Source organism: Excalfactoria chinensis, chromosome 1 (genome assembly GCF_039878825.1).
Source record: "Excalfactoria chinensis isolate bCotChi1 chromosome 1, bCotChi1.hap2, whole genome shotgun sequence".
Classification (NCBI taxonomy): Eukaryota; Metazoa; Chordata; class Aves; order Galliformes; family Phasianidae; genus Excalfactoria; species Excalfactoria chinensis.
The window spans coordinates 57161552-57185004 of NC_092825.1; the positions used below are offsets into that span (position 1 = coordinate 57161552).

Sequence of the window (23453 nt, forward strand, 5' to 3'; positions counted from 1 at the left end):
TGGATTCAACTAAAACAAAATGGATATAACGTATTCACGCTCAGGCAAAAAAACAAACCAACCAGGTTCTATACTGAAATAGAAATGTATTTCTAAAAAAATCAGCTTTCTGTATAAAACTTACAAATAGTGCAAGGCTATCTGATTGTTTAAGATGTGAAAGAAAATCACTCAGAAACCTCAATGAGATTCTCTGGGGTATGCTCCAAAACAGCACATAAACACTAAACTCAAAAACACTGAAAGCATTCCTTGCCATTCTTTCCACAGCTAATAGGACAAAACACCACATTCTTACTTTTGTTTTGTTGCTTATGTAACAGAAAAAAGCAAAACCAAACTTGATTAAACTGAAATTCTATTCTTCTTCATGAAAGACATAGGAAGACCTTTGTTTTTTAACCTCTTCAACAGAAAGTACAACTCAAGGGCTTTCCTTGTGTAAGGGAAAATCAATGATAAGAAGCTCACATCCCTGCAGGCTCTCATGCCAGGCTGGATGGGGCCCTGGGCAGCTGAGCTGTTCAGTGGCAGCCCTGTCCACAGCAGGGATTTGGGGCTGGGTGGGCTTTAAGGTCCCTTCTAACTTAAGCCAGTCTATGATCTTATGATATAATATGACGAGAACAGTTATAATCAAGAGTTCAAGTATTTGTGCACATTGGGCATATCAGCATCTCCCAGAGTCCTATCATTTCACAGAACTATCGCTAGTCTTATTTTTTCAAATTAAAAAATGGAATTTTATTTTGTCAATTGCTGTTCTAAACCACCCATGTTTGTAACAGAATATTGAAAGCAGACATTACCCACAACTGTTTTCACTGTTAGGATGTAACCTCATTAGATAAATTTCCTTGTCAGTTAAAATACATCCTAAAAGACAATTTGCAAAGACATTCACTTTTTTTCTAACAAAGATTTTAACCGAACTTTAAAGATGATCTCTTTTTGTGACCTAAATTCATTCTGATTTTTGTTGTTCTCGCCCACCAGTATTTCAGTTACCCTTCTCTATTGTTTTTTATTTGATAGCTTTCTTCAGAAAAAAGGAATAGGAAATAAATCTTGACGGTTGTTTTTTTTTAAGGAGAATTTTTTTGTAACCGAACTATTCTCCTTCTTGGAAAAAAGTCCTTACTTCACAGAGGAGAATTCTCATCCCCTATTTTCCTTCATTTTTTATTTTTTGTTTTAAACTTTAAAAATTAAAACATTTGCTTTTCTAAAATCTGTCGGCCTCTTCTGAGGATCCTGGTTTACTTCAGTAACCTCCAGTTACCACCTTCATCATTTCTCATTTATCTCCCATTCTCAGGTAAGTCGCACGCAGAGATAAGATGCAGATCATTTTGGAAGAATACATTTAACTCTGGAAAACAATCTCCTGAGATGCAGCGTTCAGTGTAATTAGCAATGCCTACTAACCAGGCAAAGGACAACTCGGCAAACAATACAATCACTGAGATACAGCAGCTAGAGCAGAATGACATTTATTTAGCAGGTTGGGTTTATTTTTCTTCTTACATTATTTGCTTATTACCTGCGTTCTCCAGAACACCTAATTTTCTGGTACAATTCCAGATGTGTACTTCAAACAATAAGCAGAGTCCTATCTATAATAACAAGGTATTGAAATCTAGGACAATTTCTTAGCATTCTCAAGATCTTATACTTCTGCAGTTTGGGGATCATGAGGACAAATTTCTATTTCTAAACACAGTTCCAGATTTATACATAGCTTCCAACACAGCCTAGAAATACCTCTCCGGCTACGTGAGTAGGCTGAGTTCTTCCTTTACTGAAGAATTAAGTTCAGCTATTTTAATAACTAAATTACTTAAAAGATAATGTGAGTATGGGTCTTCTAGAAGGCATTTACATACATACACATTGACTTTTGACAGACCATTCAAGTAAAATCACCTCTCTCTTTTCAAAACTGCAGCACCTTTAGCTGAAATTAAGGAGCCATGTTGTGTAAAAAGTACCACAGAAGTGACTCTTCCAACGAGATATAAGAATTACTCTAAAGAAAGAAGCACCAGAAAAAAAATCCTACAGGATCTTAATAACACAGTGACACTTCTACACCATGCAGGAGGAAAGAGGTCACACTGACATATTAGTTTTAACTCGAGATTAGTTCAATGCAGAATTCCATACGGTGAATGACTGCTGCAGGAATTGCAGCATCCTTAGGGCATTTTTTGGACACCTCACTAATAACAGAATTGGAAAGCCAGGGACTGCTTGTGTGATTGATGCATTGCTATGTGGCTGCAATAAATAATGCCAAGTCAGCTTCTGTTAGTAAAGAGAATAGATTAAAAGGGACAATTTAGTCTGAATCAGTCATGGCATAAGAGACAAAGATGAGATTAAGTGTCCTTTATAAACCCAGTTAACAAGCAAAATGTATTGAGGAAAAAAAACAACAGAATTTCAACCACATCTGACAAAGCTTCACGATGTTTAAAGCAAGTATAGAATGATATGAAACAGTAAGAATTTGTTCTAAAGGTAAATCCACCTTTCACTCATGCTCCATCAAATGGCCAGCAGGGAGCCAGTAGAGCTGAACTGTTTAGTTTTCACAGTCTCTACCAAAGTACAATGGCTAAATATAAACAAACAAAAAACAGGTTTTAGAAGTTTTTAACTGAACATCTACCACAAGCATAGTCTCAGTGAGACACCTTTCTCTGGATTTTATTGAAGTAAAGATTTCTTTCTCATGGTGCTTTTGAGCAGGCTTCCACAAACAAAGGCGGCCACACTCCCAGTATTGCTTTGCTGGTACAAGGGATAAGGGTTCTCTGCAATAACCAAGAAATAAAGGTACCTGGGACTTGACACGTCTGGTTCTCTTCAGCACGACATTCATTCTCGAACCTTGCTTTGGTGAAGTCTGGGCATCTGAACTGAGGTCCTCAGCCTCCACTTTTTCCTTAAGGTTCAAGTTAGGCTTCTGGATGCCCTAGAAGGTCAGAGCACAGAACAGCAGTCAATCAATCAGGTAGTGCTGATCATTCTGTGGTCTGTAAACCAGCCTCTTTACTAAGAAATAAGCCAATGACTGAAGTCACACAGCGCTGTACATATGCCATTTGGACATTTAAATTAAATAGCAGGAAAATTTTCTTCACAACAAGGGTGGTGAAGTGCTAAAACAGGCTGCCTTGAGAAGCTGTGGACGCCTCATCTCTGGAAGTGCTGGATAGAGCTCTGGGCAACCTGACCTAGTGAAAGGTGTCCTTGCCTCATGGTGTTTTCCTTGATAGGGCTGATCTTGGTCTTATAAAGAAACTGCTGAGAAAAAAATATGACACAAGGTCACATTATAACTTCTGCTACTGTCCTGCCACAGGAAGTATTAGGGTAGGTATACATTCGTCTACACAGTTGCAGTTTCTAAAGGCACAGAACCTAAGTTCTACTTTTGCATGCAGCAACAAGCAGAGACACACAGTTTGGACCCTATCCTCAAATCCTGAAGGAGAAGTGTCTCACCATTAGGCTGACCCCAGATTGGAAAAGCTCATAGGGATATAAGATTCGTTCATAATGAGACTTCAGTAATGATCCTGTGCCTTTTCCCGGGAGGTAGCCAAGCCGACTTGCCACTTTAGACCATTTCTTCTCTTTAGTGACTACCTCAAAACCTCCTTTGCCAGCAACAATCTGAAATGCAAAGACACAAAAAAAAGTTAAGGTCTTTGAACTGCTGCTCTCACCACCTCATATAAACCATAAATTAACTTCAGCAATCAGACGCTAAAAGATTCTATTAAAGAATGGCAGAAACCCGAGTTTGCTTTTTGTTTCCTGAAGGACTAGTACTATAATTAAATACCTAACCTCACTCCTTATTATATTTATTATTACAACTTCCCTAGTAAACACAAACTGAGTACCGTTCTAGACAGGAGGAACTCAACAGTTAAGATTTTCTGACAAGCTGGAAAGAATACAAACCAACGATCAGAACAAACGGAAAAGTTAACTCTCACCAGACTTGCACTCTGATGCAAACCACAAGTCTGGCCAGCAGCAAAGCCAATTCTAACAGACCCCACATAGAAGGGAGTGTTGGACTCGGAGTTGCAAAAACTCTCAGAGAACCCCAAACAGCAGAGAGACTATTCAAAGAGAGGAAACTGAATTAACCTTCCATTTAACTCATTCACTTTTTACACCCAAATACAGTTGTTTTGAACCTAGCAATTCACATACAGGAACTGTCACTGTTACATGCGACAAAATAGAAAGAAAAACGACTATCTGCCTCATCTAAAACACTGGACACATTTCCACTGCCTCCACTCCCTTCATGTGGTTTCATTACAAAGTAGTTTAAAACCCAAACGGATTGTGATTTAATTCACATCATTATACGACTAATACCATTTCTACTACAGTACGGTTTTGCATTTCATGTCTTTACATGCAATGATCAAATTTCACGTTTAACATTTCATAGGCGGTTGAAAACCTCGAAGCAAAAAAACAACTGTTACTGGAGCGGAACTTACGGTCTATTCCTCAGGGTGCAGCAAGCTCAAAAGTCTAATTGTGACAGTGACAAATATATTAGTAAATTCTGTTTCTTCTCATAGTTAGAGAGAGCTGCACTCATAACACGATATTCTTGATCAGTATTTTTCCCATATTTACAGCAAGAACAAAATCTGTTTGAACAAAGACATTCTTACACTTCAATTTATTTTTTACATGCCTGTGAAGATATGATTGCTGAAGTTACCTTTATATGAACTGCATCTGGAGAAGCAAATAAGTTAACAAAATCAGCCCATATTTCCATATCTGGAGCATACCAAAACGTTCTAGCTCACAACAGTGACCTACACATTTCCAGAACCAGTATGATGGTTTAGAGTAGCCCAGCAAAGCACAGTACATACAAGAATAAAACACAAATACTGGAAGACGTTGTCAACTTTTGTTTGTGTGCTAGCAGGAATTTCAGACAGTTGAAAGAATTATGAATACATTTCATCTTTAAGAGAAGGTAAGTAAAAATGTTAAGATTTAAGTGAATGAAGCCTTGATAAGAGAATGGAAACAAATGCTTTAACACAAAAACATTAGTACTACCATACCTCAACTTTGTCACCTTGCCAAACAAATCTACCTATTTATATTAAGAGCCCTTCTTTAGGGGACAAGTTTATAACTATGTGCATTTTGCCAGTGGCAAACCCCAGCAGTTACGTGCATGAAAATTTGAAAAAACTATGCATCAGAGATTACTATAGCAGCATTAAATTTTAGCTAGCCCTGAGCACAGCCTGTACTGAAAACAGATTAAAATAATTACTCCAGAATGTGACAGTATAAACTCCCAAAGATGCATGTTTATGTCACATGGAAAACCTCTGAAGGGAGACAGGAGGGAGCAGTTACTGCAATCTATTACAGAATTACTAGGTGAAGAGCTGAAACGCATGCAAGTATGCCACTACCTTCTCAGAGAACATCTCAACTCCTGCAGCTCCGCCATGCATAAAAGAGGACAACTTGAATTCAAACAGCTAACATCAGGACGTTCAAGCAACTGATATGTGCTGGATATGACTCAACTAAAGCCAATTGAAGTAACTGTGACAGACACGTCTAACATAACCTTGCAATTTGTAAGGTTTTTTCCGCTCTGATTTTTTTTTTCCCCCCCATTTTCATTTAATTTCCATATTAATGAGACTGATGCAGTAAAACAAGCCCTCCCTGTTGCTCAGCTTCTCAAGCTTGAATGAAAAATGAGGTCTCTGCCTGACCGAGCACACCATATTTGCTTACTCACCTTGCTCAGACCATACAGATCCAGTATTTTTCTCTCCACCACAGGAATTTTTAAATTGGATCCTTGAAGTTCCCAAAATTTTGCTAACTGGTCCAAGAAATCCAGCTTCACTCTTGTCATTGCCTGCAAGCAATAAGAGAAGATGAATGCATACATCCCCAAAAAATTATGACAATAACCTGAGGAAAAACGCGACAAGCTTTATAGTGTTTATATTTTCAAAGCACAATTCAGCATGTAAGGTATTTCTCAGGTTAATATACATATATATGTATACATATATATATATATATAGGAATATGTAGAAAAAGGAAGATGTTTATAAGCATAAAATTGTATACGCTTTTGCTCTCGGCATTTAAAAATCCCATAAGCCAAAACTTTTACCTAAAAACTTCACATTTTCAGACCAAAATGTTCACTTTAAGTCAGAATACCAAGGAGAAATACAAGAGCAATTACTAAAATCTGCAGGGGGAAATGACAGGGATGGGTGGTTATAAACAGCTTTTCTATATCCTTAACCATGCAAAAGGAGCTCTTCCCTTGAGAATTTTTTGGAGTACTTAAATCACTTTCCATAGGGGGATCCATTTATAAGTCAAACGATGTATGACATTTTGGTATATGAACAGTGCAAGGCTTTGAGAAATGCTATAGGGAAAAGGAAAAGCCAGGACAGAATATTACTCACGCTGTTTTCAAGAAAGCTCCCATACATTTTTTGAAACATAAAATTAACCAACCATAACTAGTCTTATAAAATACAAAGAAGCTGCACTGAAATGCTTAAGAGGCATTATTGTGATAGCTGACTATAAGGTAACCAGAGGCTCCAGAACAGCAGTAAATACCTTAAGAAAAATAAATAAATCATGGCCTGCAGAGCTCTGAAGGCCAGACACTGGCTACTCTCACTATGCAACATGGCATTTGGCATTCATTTTAGACATTTCCAGTTGAACGTGAAAGACTCTTGTGGTTACTTTGGGTAATAAAATAAAACCAGACTTTTCTCAGAGCCACGGAGAGTTATTTTCTATGGAGTCTGCCACTGCCAAGTATAAACCACCAATGTGGTCTACAGGTTTCTAAAGTCTCCCCACACAGAAACCTGACAAGATGTAAATCTCAAGCAAGGAGACCTACAGCTTTCAGTGTAAACACAAAATTGTATCAACAGTGGAAAGGCTCACCTCCAGTTCATTCAGGCGCTGAATTCGTGGAGTGAAACGAAAACTTTGCACTTCACAGGCAAATGGAGGCTGCCAATCCTAAGGAGAGACAAAAAGACATTTCAGTGTTTCAAGGAACTTAACTAAAAAAAAAAACACACAGAAGACCTTCGTAACTTGGTCATTCAAACTCCTCCTAGTAAATGAGTTTCAGCAGGATTTCTAATATTTTCCATTTTTATGCTATTATTGTGCTTCTAAAATGTTCTCACAACATTTTCGTCAGACGAAAAGAGTCCTCACAAAGTTAGAAGCAAGAAGACAAGGCTTGATGAATTTCAGTATACCCCTTCTCATACTGGGCTCTCACTTGAGATTGTGCTGCTTGTTGGCATTTATTCAAAGAGAGAAAGTTCTGTATTTCCTGCACACTGCAAAACTGTCACTATCAACAGCGATAAACACCAAGTAACATATAATATTATGCATGTAACTCTTCCATGTTTGCCTACATTCATATTTCAATAGTCCAACACTTCAATGGAAATGCAGTTCTAAATAATGACTTTTTGAACAGTCAGTCCTTGGTTCAGTCACACACACCACCCAGTTTCATCTCCTCTCTCTCTAAACCGCATTATGGCATCAAAACAAATATAAATCAGCTTTTTAGTACCTCTTAAGAAATGTTAAAAATTACAGTAGGTGGTTTAGCAGGCAGTAAACACAACAAAGTAGGGACACAACATTACAGTTGGACAAAGAAAAGCAACACATTCGTTGTTTGAACGGCTGCAGCATCTGAAGGCCTCAAGCACAACTGCAAAATATTTACAGATTCTAGTAATGGAAAAGGATTGCAAATTAGCAAGGTTAGCACCAGGTGTCCGACTTAACCCTTTTTTGCAGGTCGCAAACCAACCTGATGCACACATCCAGCAAAGCCCTGCAACAACAGTAGTCAAACAATCGCAGAGAAACACTGCAGCCTTCAGTGGCTAGGAAAGTTCTAGGTGCTCTCAATGAATCGGATCTGGATCAGTTTCTCGTGGCCTCTCCCCCAATCTAAGCCATTCTGCGTATTTTAGAAAAGCCAGCCCCTTGGAGATCAAGCTTTCACCATAACATTAAACCACCTAAAAATATTCCAGTAACCCTGTGGATCAGGAAAGGAAGGATCACAGAATCTAACTGGCAGTCCCCTTAGCCAGGCAACTCTTAGTTAGGCTTTTTTTTCCCCACATTCTTTTCCTCTCTCCTTCGTTATTTTCCACTCTCCTATTTTATAGGTTAGTTTGTAGTTCATTATAAAGAAGGCTCTGAGCTCCTGCGTTGCTTGATGTCCTTGTCTGAATGGTCACACAACAAGGCATCATAAAACACTCCTTTCTGCACCAGGCCATTGGAGATGTTCAGCTCCTACTTTCTAACCTGCTAACACGAACACTTCACTCCTGCTCACAGCCAGGGTGGCCGCACTTCCACCAACAGTCTGAAGGCTGTTTACAAACAATGGCCCCCTTGCAAGGCACGTCCTTCCTCCTCCCTCCCCCCCCCCCCCCCCCCGCCCCCCCTTGCAGTGTAAATGCCTACTTTCAGCTACAGCGCACTGCAGCTTTCCGACACACAGTTTGCCGTTTTTTAAAGCAAGAAGAGCGTCAAGCCCGGGCCCTGGCCGTGCCTACAGGCTTCGCACCCGCTTCAAAACCACTTTTAAGTTCAAGGATGGCATAGGGTCTCTGCGTCCCCGACGCAGCCTAAGGAAGGGGACAAACGGAACCCCACTCGGTTGTGCCCCACAACTGGGGCACGGGAACTAACAGCCTCAGGGGGATCCCAACCGCAGCGAGTACGGCAAACTCGGCCGGAAACACTCGAGAAGCGGAGGAAGGGGCTCCCGACCCCTGGGGCCGCCCAGGGACAGAGCCCAGCCCGCTCCAGCCGCCCGCCGCGCCCCAGAGCCGCCGGCTTCCCCCGGCCCCGGCCGTATCCCGCCCTGCCCCCGCGCCAGGCGGGCGGTACCTTGGGGGGCCGGATCTTGCAGATGCCGGTTTTCTCGGCCAAGCCGCGGATGCGGCCGATGAAACCGAGCGGATCGCTGAACTCCTCCCAGCTGGGCTCAAACACGGGGCACTCGGGCGGGGGCACGAACTCGGCCGCGTAGCGCGACCCGCCGCCCCCCGCCATGGCTGAGGGGGGGGAAGGCGCTGCCGGCTGCGGGGCGCGGGAGGGGGGCGGGGAGCGCACCGAGGCACGGGCACAGAGGGGCGGCCCTCAGGGGCGGCCGGTGGGGCAGGGCCGGCGGCCGAGGCGCATCCTCCGGCGGCCGGAGCAAGGCAGAGGCAGGGCAGGGCCGGACAGAGCAGGGCAGGGGAAGCCGGGGCGGGGCGGCGGGGGCAGCGGGGGCGGCTCCTGCCGGGTGTCGTCGTCGCCCCGTCCCCCGGGGTTAGCTCCCCCCGCGCCGAGCCCCTCTGGCTCGCGTTCCAGCTCGTCCGGAAGTTACGCGGCCGCTTTCAGCCCTCCTCCGGAAGAGGGCGCAGTCGTTGTCTTCCGATCCGAAAAATAGTCCCTCCGCCCCACTCGTCTCCAGGCGGCTACCAGGAACGAGGGAAAGGCCGCCTGTTGTCTCCGCCCGCTGGAGAAGACGCTGCTCCGTGCGAAACCGAAAAGAAAAGCACTAAACCCGGCGCTTCGGGGAGAATCGTGCGGCGTGGAACCCGGAGCGGCCGGGGGGAGGGGAATTAGGATCGAGGGGGGGGTTGGGGGGAAGGGGCCGCCTCCACTTCCGGCGCGGAGGAATGTGCGACGCTATTGAGAGCCATTCGGTTCCGGTGCTGAAGGGCCGGTTCGCCCATTGTCTGAGCCGGACGTCAGGAGGAAGGCCGGGAGCTCCGCCTCCTCGCAGGCCCGGCCCATCGCCGGAGTTGGGCAGTCGGGCCCTCGGGCGGGGGAGGGGCGGACCCGTTTTCTCTCAGGTGGCTTAAAAACAGCCCATTGTTTTCCTTCCAGGCTGTTCAAAGGTCATTTCTGTGTTTTGGTGAGAAAAAGAATCCAAAAGAGGGACACAAAATGTGTCCTGGTATATCCCTTTTATGAGGAAAGGCTGAGGGATCTGGGACTCTCCAGCCTGGAGAAGACTGAGAGAGGATCTCATCACTGTTTATTATAAAGACATCTGAAGTGTGGGTATCAAATAGATGGAGCCGAACTCTTTTCAGTGGTGTTATTTTAAATAGTGACTCTTGTGACCGATTCCCAACTCCCGGCTGTCGTTCCGATCGTTTCCATAGGAGAATGGCAGCCGGAGCCCAGCTCCTCCAACCTCTGGAGGCTCCAACCTATGTAGGCCCCAACGCTCGCCACGCATGCGCAGTGCTCCCTCTCAAGACTACAACTCCCAGAGGCGCCAGCTGGGGACGCGTGCTGTTCGTGTCGCGAGTGCCGATTGGTAGAGGCGGACGGAGGCGGGTGGAAGGCTGCTCCTGATTGGCAGAAGCGGCGGGCGGCGGGTCTCTCCGCTGTTTGAGTGGCGGATGGTAACCGGCGGCGGTCTCCATGAGCGTTCCGGGCGGTTCGGCTGGGCGCTTCTCGCGCTCCAGAAGGTACCGTGGGGGCCGTTCTGTGTGGCTGTTGTTCTTGCAGTCGTGTAGTGGTTGCTACTTGTAGCTGCGAAACGAAAGCCTTTGTCTTCCTTCATCTCTCCTCCTTTTCTTACCACCTCCCCTTCCTTGCAAACTCACCTTTCCTAAGTGAGCCATAAGACCCCCCCTTCCTTGACAGCTTGTCCTTCTTCCTTTTCCATAAGTTTTCCCCATCTCCTGTGTCCTATGTCTGCCAACTGTCCTTTAAGGAATGAAGCTTTTGCTTTTCTTAAGTACTGTTTAGTTTCTTGATGGTTCTTGCAGGGCAAACAAACTAATGTGGTTGAAATTTTAGTAAGTTAAAAGCAAAAAAATATGCTATTTTTAGCTTAAAAAATGATTTATTGTCTGAAGCTTGCATGCAATTAGAAAACGTAAGGTAACCATTGAGTCACAACCTGAAACACTGACTGAGCACCTGGAGGAAGGACCCAGTGAGCCCTGGGAGCAAAGCTGAAGGCAATTCATCTGTGTGACCAGAAGGGGTGGAGCCTGGCTGCACCTCACTTAGGCTTCATTTAAGGGCTGACCACCACTGTGGAAGCCTCTCTGGTTAGAGTCCTCTCCCTCGTGGAGTTTTCTTTGCAAGCCTAAGTCTTTAGAGACAAGGGAACACCTTTTCTTTACCTTTCCCTTTGCCACTATACTCCTGTACTGCCTTTCCACTGCACTGACCTTTCTGATGTTCCTGTTCTGATGCTCCTGTGTTAGCCTTCTGCCACATTGATCTTTCTGATTGTAACAGAAAATATTTATGTCTAGGCTGGCAACCCCCCACAGCATATCCAGATCTCAGCCTCAGAGTAAAGGGGACTCCACTCCTCTCCCTTCCATCAATGAACGCCTGGCCTTTCTCCGCCCTTCCCGGGAGCTGCTGGAATACTACCGCAAGAGGATTGCTGACTTTGATGAGGAGCATGAGGATTTGGTAAAAAGGCTGGAGAGATATAAAGAAACATACGATGAGCAGGTTAGGAAAAGAGCTTTATTTGATTACAGACAAACAAACACCAAACCAACAAACAATTCCTGAACTTGAGAATCTTTTCAGTTGAGGAGAAAGGGCTTCCTTTAACTTTGGTATTCTCGTATACCTTAATAGCATATGTGTGTCTGTCTGTCATCTTTCTCGTTTTCATTAACCCTCTGGGAATAGAATGGTCACTTGTGAGGGAACTGTAGAGTCTACCCAAGTACTGAGGATGCCTGAAGTGGCCTGAAAGCCCTCAGATGTCCCAACTAATTTAATACATAGGGAAAAGAGAGGACAGGTTCTAAAATAGTGCCATCTATCCAATGGGAATAGTCTTCTGAAGGGCTTGCCAGTTTTCTGCACCAGGCAGAAAACTATTAATGAAACTTTGTAACTGACCACTATTAAGTTGCATAAAGCTTTTGATGTTTATCCTTCAGTAACTTCTTTAAAAGAATCTTATTACACAGGCTTTGCTAGGGTATTTGCTGAAGTCACTCCTCGTACCTACACTACTCTGCCTACTGATGCTGAAGTGCAACCATTAGAAATGGGATGCCCTAGCTGCCTCTTTACTGGAGTTGTAGGGTGATAGTGACATTGGGAACCTTGAGCTCCCTACCGAAACCTACTTAATGATTTCTCAATACTGTCCTCATCTGGTCAAATGTTGTAAGAGGAGAACATAGTTCACTCAAACTGACAGTTTAACATACTACTTATAGACTCAGGGTCTGGCCTATGCAGTGTGTTGTGTTGATTCTAACTGTTGCCCAGTGCTTGCTGAAAGTACCTCATTCTCTTTACCTAGCACAAACTGCAGTGGGAAGTACGTCAGCGAGAAGAGGAGATTGCAGAGTTGCAAAAGGCTTTGAGTGACATGCAAGTCTACCTCTTCCAAGAGAGGGAACAGGTACTCCGTCTTCACTCTGAGAACGACCGACTGAAAATCAGGTGCGCTGTCTGGATAGTGAGCTGAGACACTGACAGTAGAAGCTGCGTGCATCCTTTTAGTTCTCATCCAGATCTGAAGTATTCTGAGAAGCAGCAAAACCACACCTCCCAGGGTGGGGACTTTTCTATTAAAGCTTTAAGAAATTAAGTAAAAAAAAAAACAAAACAAAACAACAAAACCCCACAAAACTGTGTTGGTGTTCTTTGGCATCTCTCCAGAGCATGAGAGAAATCTGATACGACCCTCAATCTAGTTTAAGAAACAATGGGTACTTGCAATCCACTGAAGTATCTACAGGGTTTTTATATGCAGTTCATAACTTTGGAATGCAAATTCTTTACTACCGTGCATTATCAGGCTGATATTTGGAGAGAAGAGCACTCCTTCTTATGGTACATGCAACATCAGTGAGGTCTTAGGGAGCTTGTTAAAAAGGTATTCTCAAGCACTTGACAGTTTGGAAAGCTTGGAGATTTTAATGAGTAAGGTGGAAAGATAGTGTGTCACAATGTACTGATCCATTTCTTTACCTTCCAGGGAATTGGAGGATAGGAAAAAAATTCAACATCTCCTGGCTTTAGTGGGAACAGATGTAGGAGAAGTTACATATTTTCACAAGGAGCCACCACATAAGGCAAGTTCAGTTTTTCTGTGGAACTGTGTTTTTAGCTGTAACAGTTAAGATGTGTACTCAAAAGGCTGACCACAGACCAAATCTATCGCCCAAGTCAAAAGCTGCTAAATAAGCTCAAAAGGGGGAGGAATCTGTAGCTCTAATAGCAGTATCAGGCTTTAGAATAGCTACTGACAGATAAGTAGGAACAAGTGCACTGGAGCTAAGTCCTGTTAGCATTAATTCCTTCTACCTTCAAATTGTAACTCAAGATTAACCTCCTAAATGTCAGCTAGGAGTCTGAATCCATCTGGTAAGTGGTTATTGAGAAGCTGGAGAGAAGAGCACAAAGACAGAAGGAAGTGGAGAAAGTCAGTAGGTGCACTGTTCTGCAGATCAAGTATCTTGCAGTATCACAGTAAAGTAGTATTTGGGACCTCCATTAAGGGTATGGCAGTGTTAAGGTTGCTATTATGGTTTCCTGGGCAGGGGACTATGGAAGAACCTCCCTCTGTAGGCAGTGTTGCATTGTATATTACAGAAATAATGTCAAACTAATTATGTGACAATGCATATGAAAAGCAGTGTAGTGGAACTTACTTATCAAGACAGCCATGCATGATTCAGATATACAGAGTATGATGGAATGTTAGGATTTCCCTTTGTGTAAGGTGAGGGGGGAAAAGACTGGATCCCTGCATTCTTTGTGGTTGCTCTGCATTGTTAAAGCAGTGGAAAAACCTTGCAGTAGCTTTACAATTCCATAATACAGATATCTCTAAAACTAGGCCTATTATATATGTATGTTGCACTGAAAATAATGCCTTCTGTTTATTTCCATGGAAACTACAGCAGATACAAAGAGTACAATAACACTGTCATCCTGCCTCAAAAGACACTGCACATCACTTTACCTTATGAACTTTTTCCCTGATGGGGAATTCACATTGCTACTCTATGGATTGTCATTTTGACTCTAGCTTGTAGTGGTGACTGTACGTCTTGTCACCAAAAATGATGTGATCCAGGAAACTGTTACCTTCAGCCTTGTATTTGTTCAGTAAGTCCTGACAAACTTGGGTATCATGTTCTTTCTTTTCCCATGTGAGTATTCGTGAGTGCAAACTTTGTGGTTCTCTAATCTTGCCTGCATATTCTCCAGTGCTTTGCAGCCAATATTCGGCTCCAACACAGTCCTGGTTATAATTTGCCAGTTTGTGTGGATGAGCTGATTGAAGCACTCTTCATTTCATGATGTGACAGCCACACATGGCTGTCTAGGACATGACTTGTCTTTCATGGTGTTGTCACCGGTATTGTAACACCACCTGCTTTGTGTTCCTCACTGTGTGCCATTTTCTCCACGTGGAGAAATTCAGTGACACACCTTTGCTTCACATGTGCTTCTGTATCAGACGCCATTTTGCCAGACTGCCCCTCTGCTTCCATCTGTTGCACAGCAACAAAATGTGACAGAATGTTGTCGGGAAGGTTCAATCTCTACTGCTGTATCACAAACGTCTGCCTCTGATGTTGCGAGCCAACATATTAAAATAGGGGGCATTACTGTGTGAGCAGCCCTCATAATATCCGCCTTGAGATAAACATTGGGGTTATAACCTGTCCCCTTTTTGCCTCCTATTTTTAAGTGGCCTTCTGTTGAACAGATGGTTTGTGTTAATAGCTGTATGGGCCTTTATCCCAAGCTTGTTTAATAGCTTGAATGAATGTGCTGATAAATGGTTCTTCATGTTTGGGCTGCTAAGAGGAGAATGCGCAAAGAAAATAACATAGTTGTCATTTTCATATTCTTTATCATCTGCCACCAAAATGTGCTTTTTCGTGCTGAAGATGCTGACTTTTACCCCACTGAAGCCAGCAAAGGCAGGATTACTTTCCAGATGATTTGGAAAAAATAGAGGCTGAAATGACAAAATTCTGCTGTTTTAAAGGCACCTTCTTTTCAACGTAGGCATTATACTTGTGAATATCTTCCTTTTCTTGTGGTAGAGTTGAGGTATTGTTGTTGTCTTGGATATCTCAGTTGTCTCTTTAAGATTTGCTCTTTGTCATGGTAAATCAAGATGTTGAGCTATCTTATTTTGTTTCTATAGGTTACTGTTCTGCAAAGGCCAGCTAAATTCAGAGACTCACATGAAGGAAACGACAGTTCTAGAACAGGTACCATACCAAGATGATCTAACAGCAGCTCAGCAATTGATTATTGTTTCTCTGTGGTTTGTCCAATGTACAAAAATAATTATTTACTGTGAATACTTAGTTGTGCTTCCATTATGTTTCCTAATCGTATCCATATGTGCATCCTTATGCATATTCTACTCTAAGCTTCCTCCTTTAAAATAACCTGAGCTCTCATGCTTGCGATCTGCTTAGCTAAGGAAGAAGCTGGTATGACTGTGGAATGGCTGTTCTGGAACTGTGCAGGTAGCAACTGGACAGCCACCCATATCTGTTCCATAATGTGTTGCTCTGCATGCATTTAACGTAGGTGGTAGTTTGGATCAATGTGTCTGCTTGCAGATTTTCTATTTAGAATGAACTGCCATTTCCAAATTGACTGAAATAAGCTAACAAGCTAAAAACTTGTTCAAGATTTGACAAATGTGCAGCATTTTTTTTATATTTATTCATTGTTTGTTTAAGAAAATATGATACGTTTGCTTTCTGTATATGTCAAGAAAATCAGTATGTTGCCTAAATACCGACATGTGATAGTAGGAGACAAAGAAATACAATCACTACAAGCTCTGGAACATTTTTCTATCCAGTTATCTGTATATCAGTTATCAGGACTTATGGGAGGTAAGTCCTTAAGACTGTAGCAGCTGCAAGCGTTTTCCTGTTCTTGTAAGCCATCTGGCACATACACTGTTTTGTGTTTGGAAAGCTACTGCAGGTACGTTGGAGAAGACTTTTCCACTTCTTGATTTCTGCAAATAGGCACCAAGAGGAGCACTTCAAAACAAGCAGGAAAAGGAGACATACATGAAAGTCCTGAGAGATACCAGAGGGACAACCAAACACTTCTACTTCAGGTAAAACCATTTGTTAACTGGAGGACGTATTTCCTGCCTACCCAGGAAACTGAAGGACAAATATGCTGTCTGCCTACGTAAGATATACACACCAATTTTATTAATCCCCATCTCTTACTTCTGATTCCCACTTTCTATCAGCTATCAGTTTACCTGTTCCTTTGTGATGAACAGCTTAGATTTAAGAACTTGGGTGTGATTCTGGGAGCTTTACATAAGCAGATGTTCCAATAAAGCCTCCTTGCATGTAGTGCCTTTAAATACAGAATTTGCAACTTATGTTTTTTTCAGATATTACATAATTTTTCTTTCAATTACTTGTTCCAGTTTGTCTCCCTGACCACGGACACTCTTTGCATCCCTCTTCTTCACTCATCTTGTTTACACTTAATACTTCATTGAGCCATTTCTTTTTCTTCAAGATGTGTGGATTCATTGCCTTTCTAGAATTTGGGTTAATGATCACCGTTTCCTTTGAAGCTGATAGCAGAGAGGCAGAAGCCTGTTTGCATATTCCAAAGGATTTGTCACATCCGATGTGCAGTTGAAATCTTTCTGGTTTCTTCTATCTATTGCTGCTGTTTATAATTTCCCCATTTTGTTTATTTGCGTGATTTTTTTTTCCCCTTAAAATGTTACAGTTATTCAAAATAGTTAGCATTAAAATGAAAGCTAAAAATGAAAAATTAGAACTCTAAAGGTTACTATCAGGCAGAGTCTCTGACTCGAATTCTGGAATTTTAAAGAAGCTTTCAAGGTCAGGAGCACTGCCTGTTGTGAGATCTTCCTCAGTAATATCTTTGCCTGCCTATTTAGGTGGAGGCCCTGCAAGCTCAGATAGAAGAACAGACACAATTATCCAAGGAACAGCTTCAGGCATTACTGGAGGACAGGAGGATTCACATGGAAGAAGCCCAGGTCCAGCATCAGAGAGACCAGGACAAGATTAAAACTTTAACGGATAAGTGAGTGCGAGAGAGTGGCCGTGGTGTAATGGAGTCATGAGATGAGAAGAGGGGGAACAATAAAACCGTGTTGGTTTTCAATATGTGGCTTGCTGCAGCAAGCAGAAAAGCACATTATGCAGCCATTGGCTTTGACGGTATGTGGAAGTAGTCAACATATTAAAAAAAAACTGCTTTGTATAGTGTAGCTTTCATTAGATAAGAAGAGCCAAGTATGCTAGGAAAACGTTTATCTTTGTTCTCTGCTTTCTTCTGACTCGCAATGAAGACTGGGGCAATTAGGGTAGGAACTAGGGAGGAAACAATCTAAATCCTCTTGGATCCCTTTTTCTAGACTCAACAAGACTCAGAGTCTCTTATATGAAAGTACTCGTGACTTTCTCCAGCTGAAATCTGATGTTCGAGACAGTGAGAAAGCGTGGATGGTAGAGAAGGAAAACCTGCTGAGGAAGATTAACAAAGATTCGGATCAGCTTATCAGGAGGGAGGCAGAAAGAGGGAAGAAGCAGCGAGATACCAAGAAGGTGCTTCAAGCAGATCGTGAAGCTGGGAAACCCCACAGTAGAGAAGTAAAGGTAATTTATAGTTTTTTGGCCCAGGGAGGAGCCTTCCAGCAGTCTTTCCAAGATTGCAGGACTGGTTCTTGCCAAGTTAAGCAGTAAGTAATTGTTTCGAAGTTGTACTGGCTTGCTCTAGGTTGCATTGTTGCTGATACTAACGTGTTTAAAAATAATGAGTACCACAGCTCTCCTGCCTCACTGTTGTTTTTGAATTTCAGGTAAAATATATAGTTAGGAATTATCGTGGTGACTCACTATTAGTTTTTCTTATGCCCAATGCAGTTCTTTACTTCTGCAAATGACATTATGCACAGGCCAATAGTTCTTAACTTGCTTGTTGCACTTTTTTTGGTATAAATGGTTTCAGTTAATGGACTTAGAATGTGATGTCTGAGTTTGTCCATGTTGTCAGGAGAGAACAGTCCTTTCAATTGGTGTTCCTCAGCAGCTCTATTTTAGTAGTCTGGATCTTTCTTCCACTTCTAATATCCTTCCAGTGCACAGCTGAGACATCTGAAGCGGGCAAAGAAGCGATAAGAATGTAGACAATCGGCAGTAAGGAATTGTTTTCATCTATGCTGAATCCAGATTCTTCTGAAATGCAGTACTGGGCAAGTAGCTGTGAAAAGGAGAAGTGCAGTACTGTAATAGAATATTATGCTTAAGGGAAAGAGGAGAGAGTTCTTCAAACTGTCGTGCAGAACTGATTACCTCATTAAAAGGTATTGGCAATGAAGTGGCATTGTAGTATTGTGGAAGGAGTCCTAACCTAGTTACTTTGTTAGCCTTGGTTTCAGTTATTGTTATTTGCCTGCCAGGCTATCTACATGTCACACTTGTTTTTTTTCTAGAGCAGGGGAAACATTATGTGTACTGGCTTTTGAGTTGTTTCTGTTCCTTCTGTGTCTCAGACACTGCAAGAAGAACTCATGAAGGAGCAGCAGCTCTCAAACATGTACAGAGAACAGTGTATCACCCTGGAAAGTGAGCTGGCTAGGATTTGTGAAGAGAGAGATGCTGGCAGAGAACTCTTTGAGGTAATTAGTCTGTAATCATCTACTAGCTATGTGATGATCTTACAGCCTCTATTCTGTTACTCCATCAAGTTTTCATCTCTATAGAAACGCACAGAAAAGATGGGGAAGCGCCTGAAGCTGGTGACTCAGCGATACGAGGCCTTGGAAAAACGTCGTAATATGGAAGTGGAAGGCTTTAAGAATGACATTAAACAGCTTCGGCAGAAACTGAAAGATGTAGAGAAGCAGCTTTTTAAGGTAATAGCTCATTGCTAATCACTATGGGCTTACCCAAACGAGATGTAGTATCAGTATTTAAATTAATATTTCCCTAGAGTTAAAATAAATTTATTTCCTAAGTGGTTGTTTAGGTATTGATATTTGATAAAGCTTGCCCTGTTTTGTATATTATTAAGCCAAAAAGATTTGTCATCATTAATCAGTCAAGCATCGAGTTTGACAAGGAACAGTCCTGCTTATATATTAGCTATAAAGGTTCTCATAGAATCATCGAGTGGCCTGGGTTGAAAAGGGCCACAATGATCATCAAGTTTCAACCCCCTGCTAAGTGCAGGATTATCAACCGCCAGACCAGGCTGCCCAGAGCCACGTCCAGCCTGGCCTTGAATGCCTCCAGGGATGGGACATCCACAACCTCCTTGGGCAACCTGCTACAGTGCATCACCACCAAGTGTGAAAAACTTCCTCCTAATATCTAACCTAAACCTCTCCTGTCTCAGTTTCAAACCATTCCCCCTTGTTCCTATTACTATCCACCTTTGTAAACAGCCATTCCCCCTCTTCTTTATAAGGTCCTTTCAAATACTGGAAGGCCACAATGAGGTCTCCCAAGAGCCTTCTCTTCTCCTTCCACAATATTATAATGCCTTTATTATAACTTGTTATACCTTTGGCTCACTCAGCAGCCTCAAAATTGGAAGGCACTAAAGTGGACTGATACAGAAGGATGTTCTGCAAAGAATATGCTGTTTTGTTTTTTTTCCTGGATGCTATCGGGTTTGGTTTTGTTCCAGATAGAATATTGATGTAAATATTGTGAATATTGTTATTCTTTTGTAATTATATCATTTACAACAATGCAGAAATCACAGCAGAAACAATGACTGGAAGTTGAAACTGTGTAACTTTGAAATAAGATGCGTCTTCTAGATGTGCAAACATCTGTGCAGCTTAGAATGGAAGCCACAGACTTGGTGGTGTCTGTTGTCTGGAGTTTGAGTTATGATATCTAAGATATGATTCAGAGGATTGAGGCTTGGATTATTATTTTGTTTGACTACTGATTTACCTTTCCTTTTTTTAAGAGCTAAACTGCCCCCATACATGGGTGTGGGAGAGAGGAATTGCCTGTGATATCTTTACTGCAGACCTGTGTATTTTGTTACTGTGGGTATGCCCTTAGTCGTGTTCATCATCTCTTTACTCTTCGAACCACAAGAGGGCAGCGGAATAAAATGCTTGTTAGAAATCATCTCTGATCTTTAAATCCTTCTTATCACTTGAGGTCAAAGTGACTATAGATGACTGAATGTCCTAATCTGCATATTAAAATCTGTTAAAGATCTACATGGTGGCAATTAGACACCTTAAAATATTAAGAGAAAAGAGGGCTTTAAGATCAGTTTCCAAGTCTGTGCTGTTGCAATGTTGAATGTGACTGGGCTGGCTTGCTATCCAGTTCCAGGGTGACAGGAAATGTCAACCCTTTCTAGTTTGCCATCAGGAACTATGATTATCCAACAGCTTCATTTCAGCTCAGTATCAGCTGTATGCCCTGACCTGAGCTTCGGAGTTGTTCTTGAGCTACCCTTGAATTGTATGCAGTTCAGAAGGCAGCAAACTGGCCCACAATAGTTAGATCAAGTCTTCATAATAGGGTAAAAACGTACTGCCATGTAAGCATCAACAGATAAGTGTTTTAACTTGCCTCATTTTATTCCCTAAATAATGCAGGCAGTAAAAAGTAACCCAATGGGTTATAGTACACTTGATAATATTCTGTTTCAATTGCTTCCTCACCAGTACTGTAGCATCCTAATGAATAAAAGGCTTTGCTACTTTTTGGCTCTGGAAAACCTTTCTGTTGGTGATATGCATTAGCCTAGTGACACTAGCTGAAGCATCCTCTTTGCTAGATACAAAGGGTCTCTTTTAGAGTTCTCTTCCTCATATACTCATAGTACGCTTTCAGTTGCACTCTGTGCAATGACTTAATCTCTTTTCTTTTTCTTCTTAGGTGACTCTGAATATTGGACCAGAGCAAGATCTTGCAATTCTACGTGAGGTTCGTCAAGGAAACAGACTAACCCATAATATTCAAGAAGAATTAAAATACTTGAAAGCAAAAATCTATGGCTTAGAGAACGAACTACGAGTCTGCTGAAGCTCAAGTTTTAGTTGGCATCATCGTTTTAGGAATGGGACATTGCCTGTTTACTGGCATCCAGTAACAGAATGCTTGAAGAAATCTGCGGTTAGGAACGTCATAACATCTGTCAGTGATACACGAGCCATTTCTAACATGCCAAATTAGGTTGCTGTGTTTGTTGATAGGCACCTGATGAGTCTGCTACAGAAAGTACCAGAAGACTGATACATCGGGAATATTCTTATGACTTTTTCATACTTTCAAATCCGTGGCGTAGGGAGTGGTGTATACTGGTCTTAAACTTCATTTGGAGCATATTAGAAAGCAGAAATATATTATTAACAATCATTGAAGGATCTAGTTCAAGATCTGAATTGCTTGGCTCACCTTTTCCTATGTGAGAAAGAGCTTTTAAAGTGTCTTCAATGATGATTGTTTTGGTTCCTAGGCAATTCAGGATGGAACTTTCGTACTAAGATGTATTACATCCACCTCTACCTTTTACAATATTACTACATTTAAGTAGCTTCCCTTTGATTATTTCTAATCTAGGTGGGACAAACCTGACTGATTTTTTTAACATGATGGAAAAAGACAACATTTTATAGAACTCATCTGCAAGAATGAGCAATGTCTATTCTTGTTTCGAATAACTGGGGGGAGTGAGATGCCACACTATCAAGAATCATCTTCCCATCCCTTTTTTCTAGCCCCTCTTGACTCCTACAGGAAGTTCATAATAAAAGGCATATACTGTCTTCCTTAGTCACTGTATTATCTACCTTTGTAGCTTTGAACTATATGATGGTTATATACCAACAAGTCATGATCAGGTTTTGCTTCACAACTGTAACTGAAATTGGGGTTGAAGAGCAGGTGCCTGGTTGCTACGTGATGAATATAGCCATATAATCATTATCTTCATAGCAAGCATCAGGACATTGCAGTTGTAGAAAACAGATGAAATAATGAGGAATGCTACGGTGTGCTTCAGCCCAGTTTGTAATCACAAGGTATTTGTGCTTTCACTGTAGTGTCAGCAAAGCTTGTCCACCCGTGCTGGAAAAGCAATTTCAGGGCCTTCATTTTCTACTGGTACCTTTTCTACCTTGTTAAATGCGACAGAAGCAGCGTAATGTGTTTTTAAAGTATACACCTAAAGCGTGCCAGCTGTTTCTTCTCATTTAAAAAGCACTTGGCGTGATAGCTCACAGCTTCTTTTGGATGTGGTAGCGGCAATGGAGATCCTTATTCGGTGTTTAGGAGAGGTAGATACATAACAGAAGCTCTTGTGCTGTCAAAATTTGGAGCATTTTTTCTTATAGTACCAGCTAAAACAATGCAGTGGAGAAATTGCTTTGAAAAGTCAAGGCCTGCTTCAGTTTTGTACCCTATCTTGGAAATCTTGCTGTCCCTTCTGGTTCTACACTGTGGTTTTTCATTGGGCTCATGTATTCTTGAAGTCATATTCATCACAGACAGACTTCACTGTGGGTGGATCTGTATCTGGGTGCCCAGCGACTGCTAAAATAGGCTCTTTTAAAGTGTGTTATCACTGACTAGTTCAGCTGAAAAATGATGAACCAGTTCAGAAACCGATTCATGGGCAGCTTAGGTGCCAATACCACGTGGATAGCTGGGGGAAGTTAATAAACTATGCTGTCCGTAATTCAGTCTCACCCCCTAGCTGCTGAGTACTATCTCGGATAAGCCTAGCTAATTAAAGGAAGCTTGATGGTGAGATAATATTCTACCAGCATGAAGACAGAATATAAAAATCATTACAGGTCCTGAAAGGCAGCTTCTGAAAGAAATGCTATATAATAAAGTATTAGCCATTTAGCAAGATCCATCTGCTTAAATTCAATTAACGGGAAGCTGGCAAAAAGGTCTCTTGAACCAGTTAGTATAAATAAGTTTGTTTTCAGCTTTTCCAAGCTATGACTTGATGATGAGTTAAGTTTTCCTCATCTGAAAGCCATGCAGTGTGTTTGGATAAAGACTGTAGGCTCGAGTGTTCACATTCTTAGGATTAAGAAGTATTGGAGAAAGAAGGATGTAAATGTTTAAGTTCCTGTCTTCCTTACCAATATTGCTCATTACTTGAAAGACTGATCAGAATGAACTGGCAACGTTCCTCATATTTGCTGGCGCTTCTGCATCAAAGTAGATCTTGGACTTTATTCTTCAATTGTCTTTAGGTTATGAACCTGCCCTATGTGAGGTGGGTAGGAGAAGCAATTACAACAGTGCTGATCTGTAAATTCCTTTTACTTGGAGGTTGGG

At 41.9% G+C, this 23453-nt stretch overlaps 2 protein-coding genes across 2 annotated transcripts in view; one reads left to right on the forward strand and one right to left on the reverse strand.

Moving 5' to 3' along the window:
• Nucleotides 1-9329, reverse strand: part of KDM5A (lysine demethylase 5A) — a 48337-nt gene extending 39008 nt beyond the window's left edge. The window contains exons 1-5 of the mRNA XM_072339516.1: nt 9022-9329; nt 7021-7098; nt 5825-5947; nt 3514-3684; nt 2846-2980 (exon numbers count right to left, since the gene is read on the reverse strand). Of these exons, the coding sequence (XP_072195617.1) occupies nt 2846-2980; nt 3514-3684; nt 5825-5947; nt 7021-7098; nt 9022-9186 (672 nt within the window). The 5' untranslated portion in view covers nt 9187-9329. The remainder of the gene's footprint in view (nt 1-2845; nt 2981-3513; nt 3685-5824; nt 5948-7020; nt 7099-9021) is intronic.
• A 1132-nt stretch (nt 9330-10461) lies between these two features.
• Nucleotides 10462-21925, forward strand: CCDC77 (coiled-coil domain containing 77). Its single transcript, XM_072350051.1, has 11 exons — nt 10462-10601; nt 11403-11610; nt 12425-12567; nt 13106-13202; nt 15296-15362; nt 16143-16237; nt 17054-17202; nt 17537-17777; nt 18674-18799; nt 18884-19036; nt 21036-21925. Exons 1-11 carry the CDS (start codon nt 10555-10557, stop codon nt 21180-21182), a joined length of 1473 nt encoding a protein of 490 aa, XP_072206152.1. The 5' UTR covers nt 10462-10554; the 3' UTR covers nt 21183-21925.
• Nucleotides 21926-23453: the final 1528 nt, after the last annotated feature.

Bases quoted from the DNA above. Each gene is read 5' to 3' on its own strand.
- CCDC77 (XM_072350051.1), top strand. From the start codon at position 10,555: ATGAGCGTTCCGGGCGGTTCGGCTGGGCGCTTCTCGCGCTCCAGAAG. The intron at 10,602-11,402 runs GTACCGTGGGGG...ATTTATGTCTAG, and splicing joins CGCTTCTCGCGCTCCAGAAG to GCTGGCAACCCCCCACAGCA. The intron at 19,037-21,035 runs GTAATAGCTCAT...TTTTCTTCTTAG, and splicing joins TAGAGAAGCAGCTTTTTAAG to GTGACTCTGAATATTGGACC.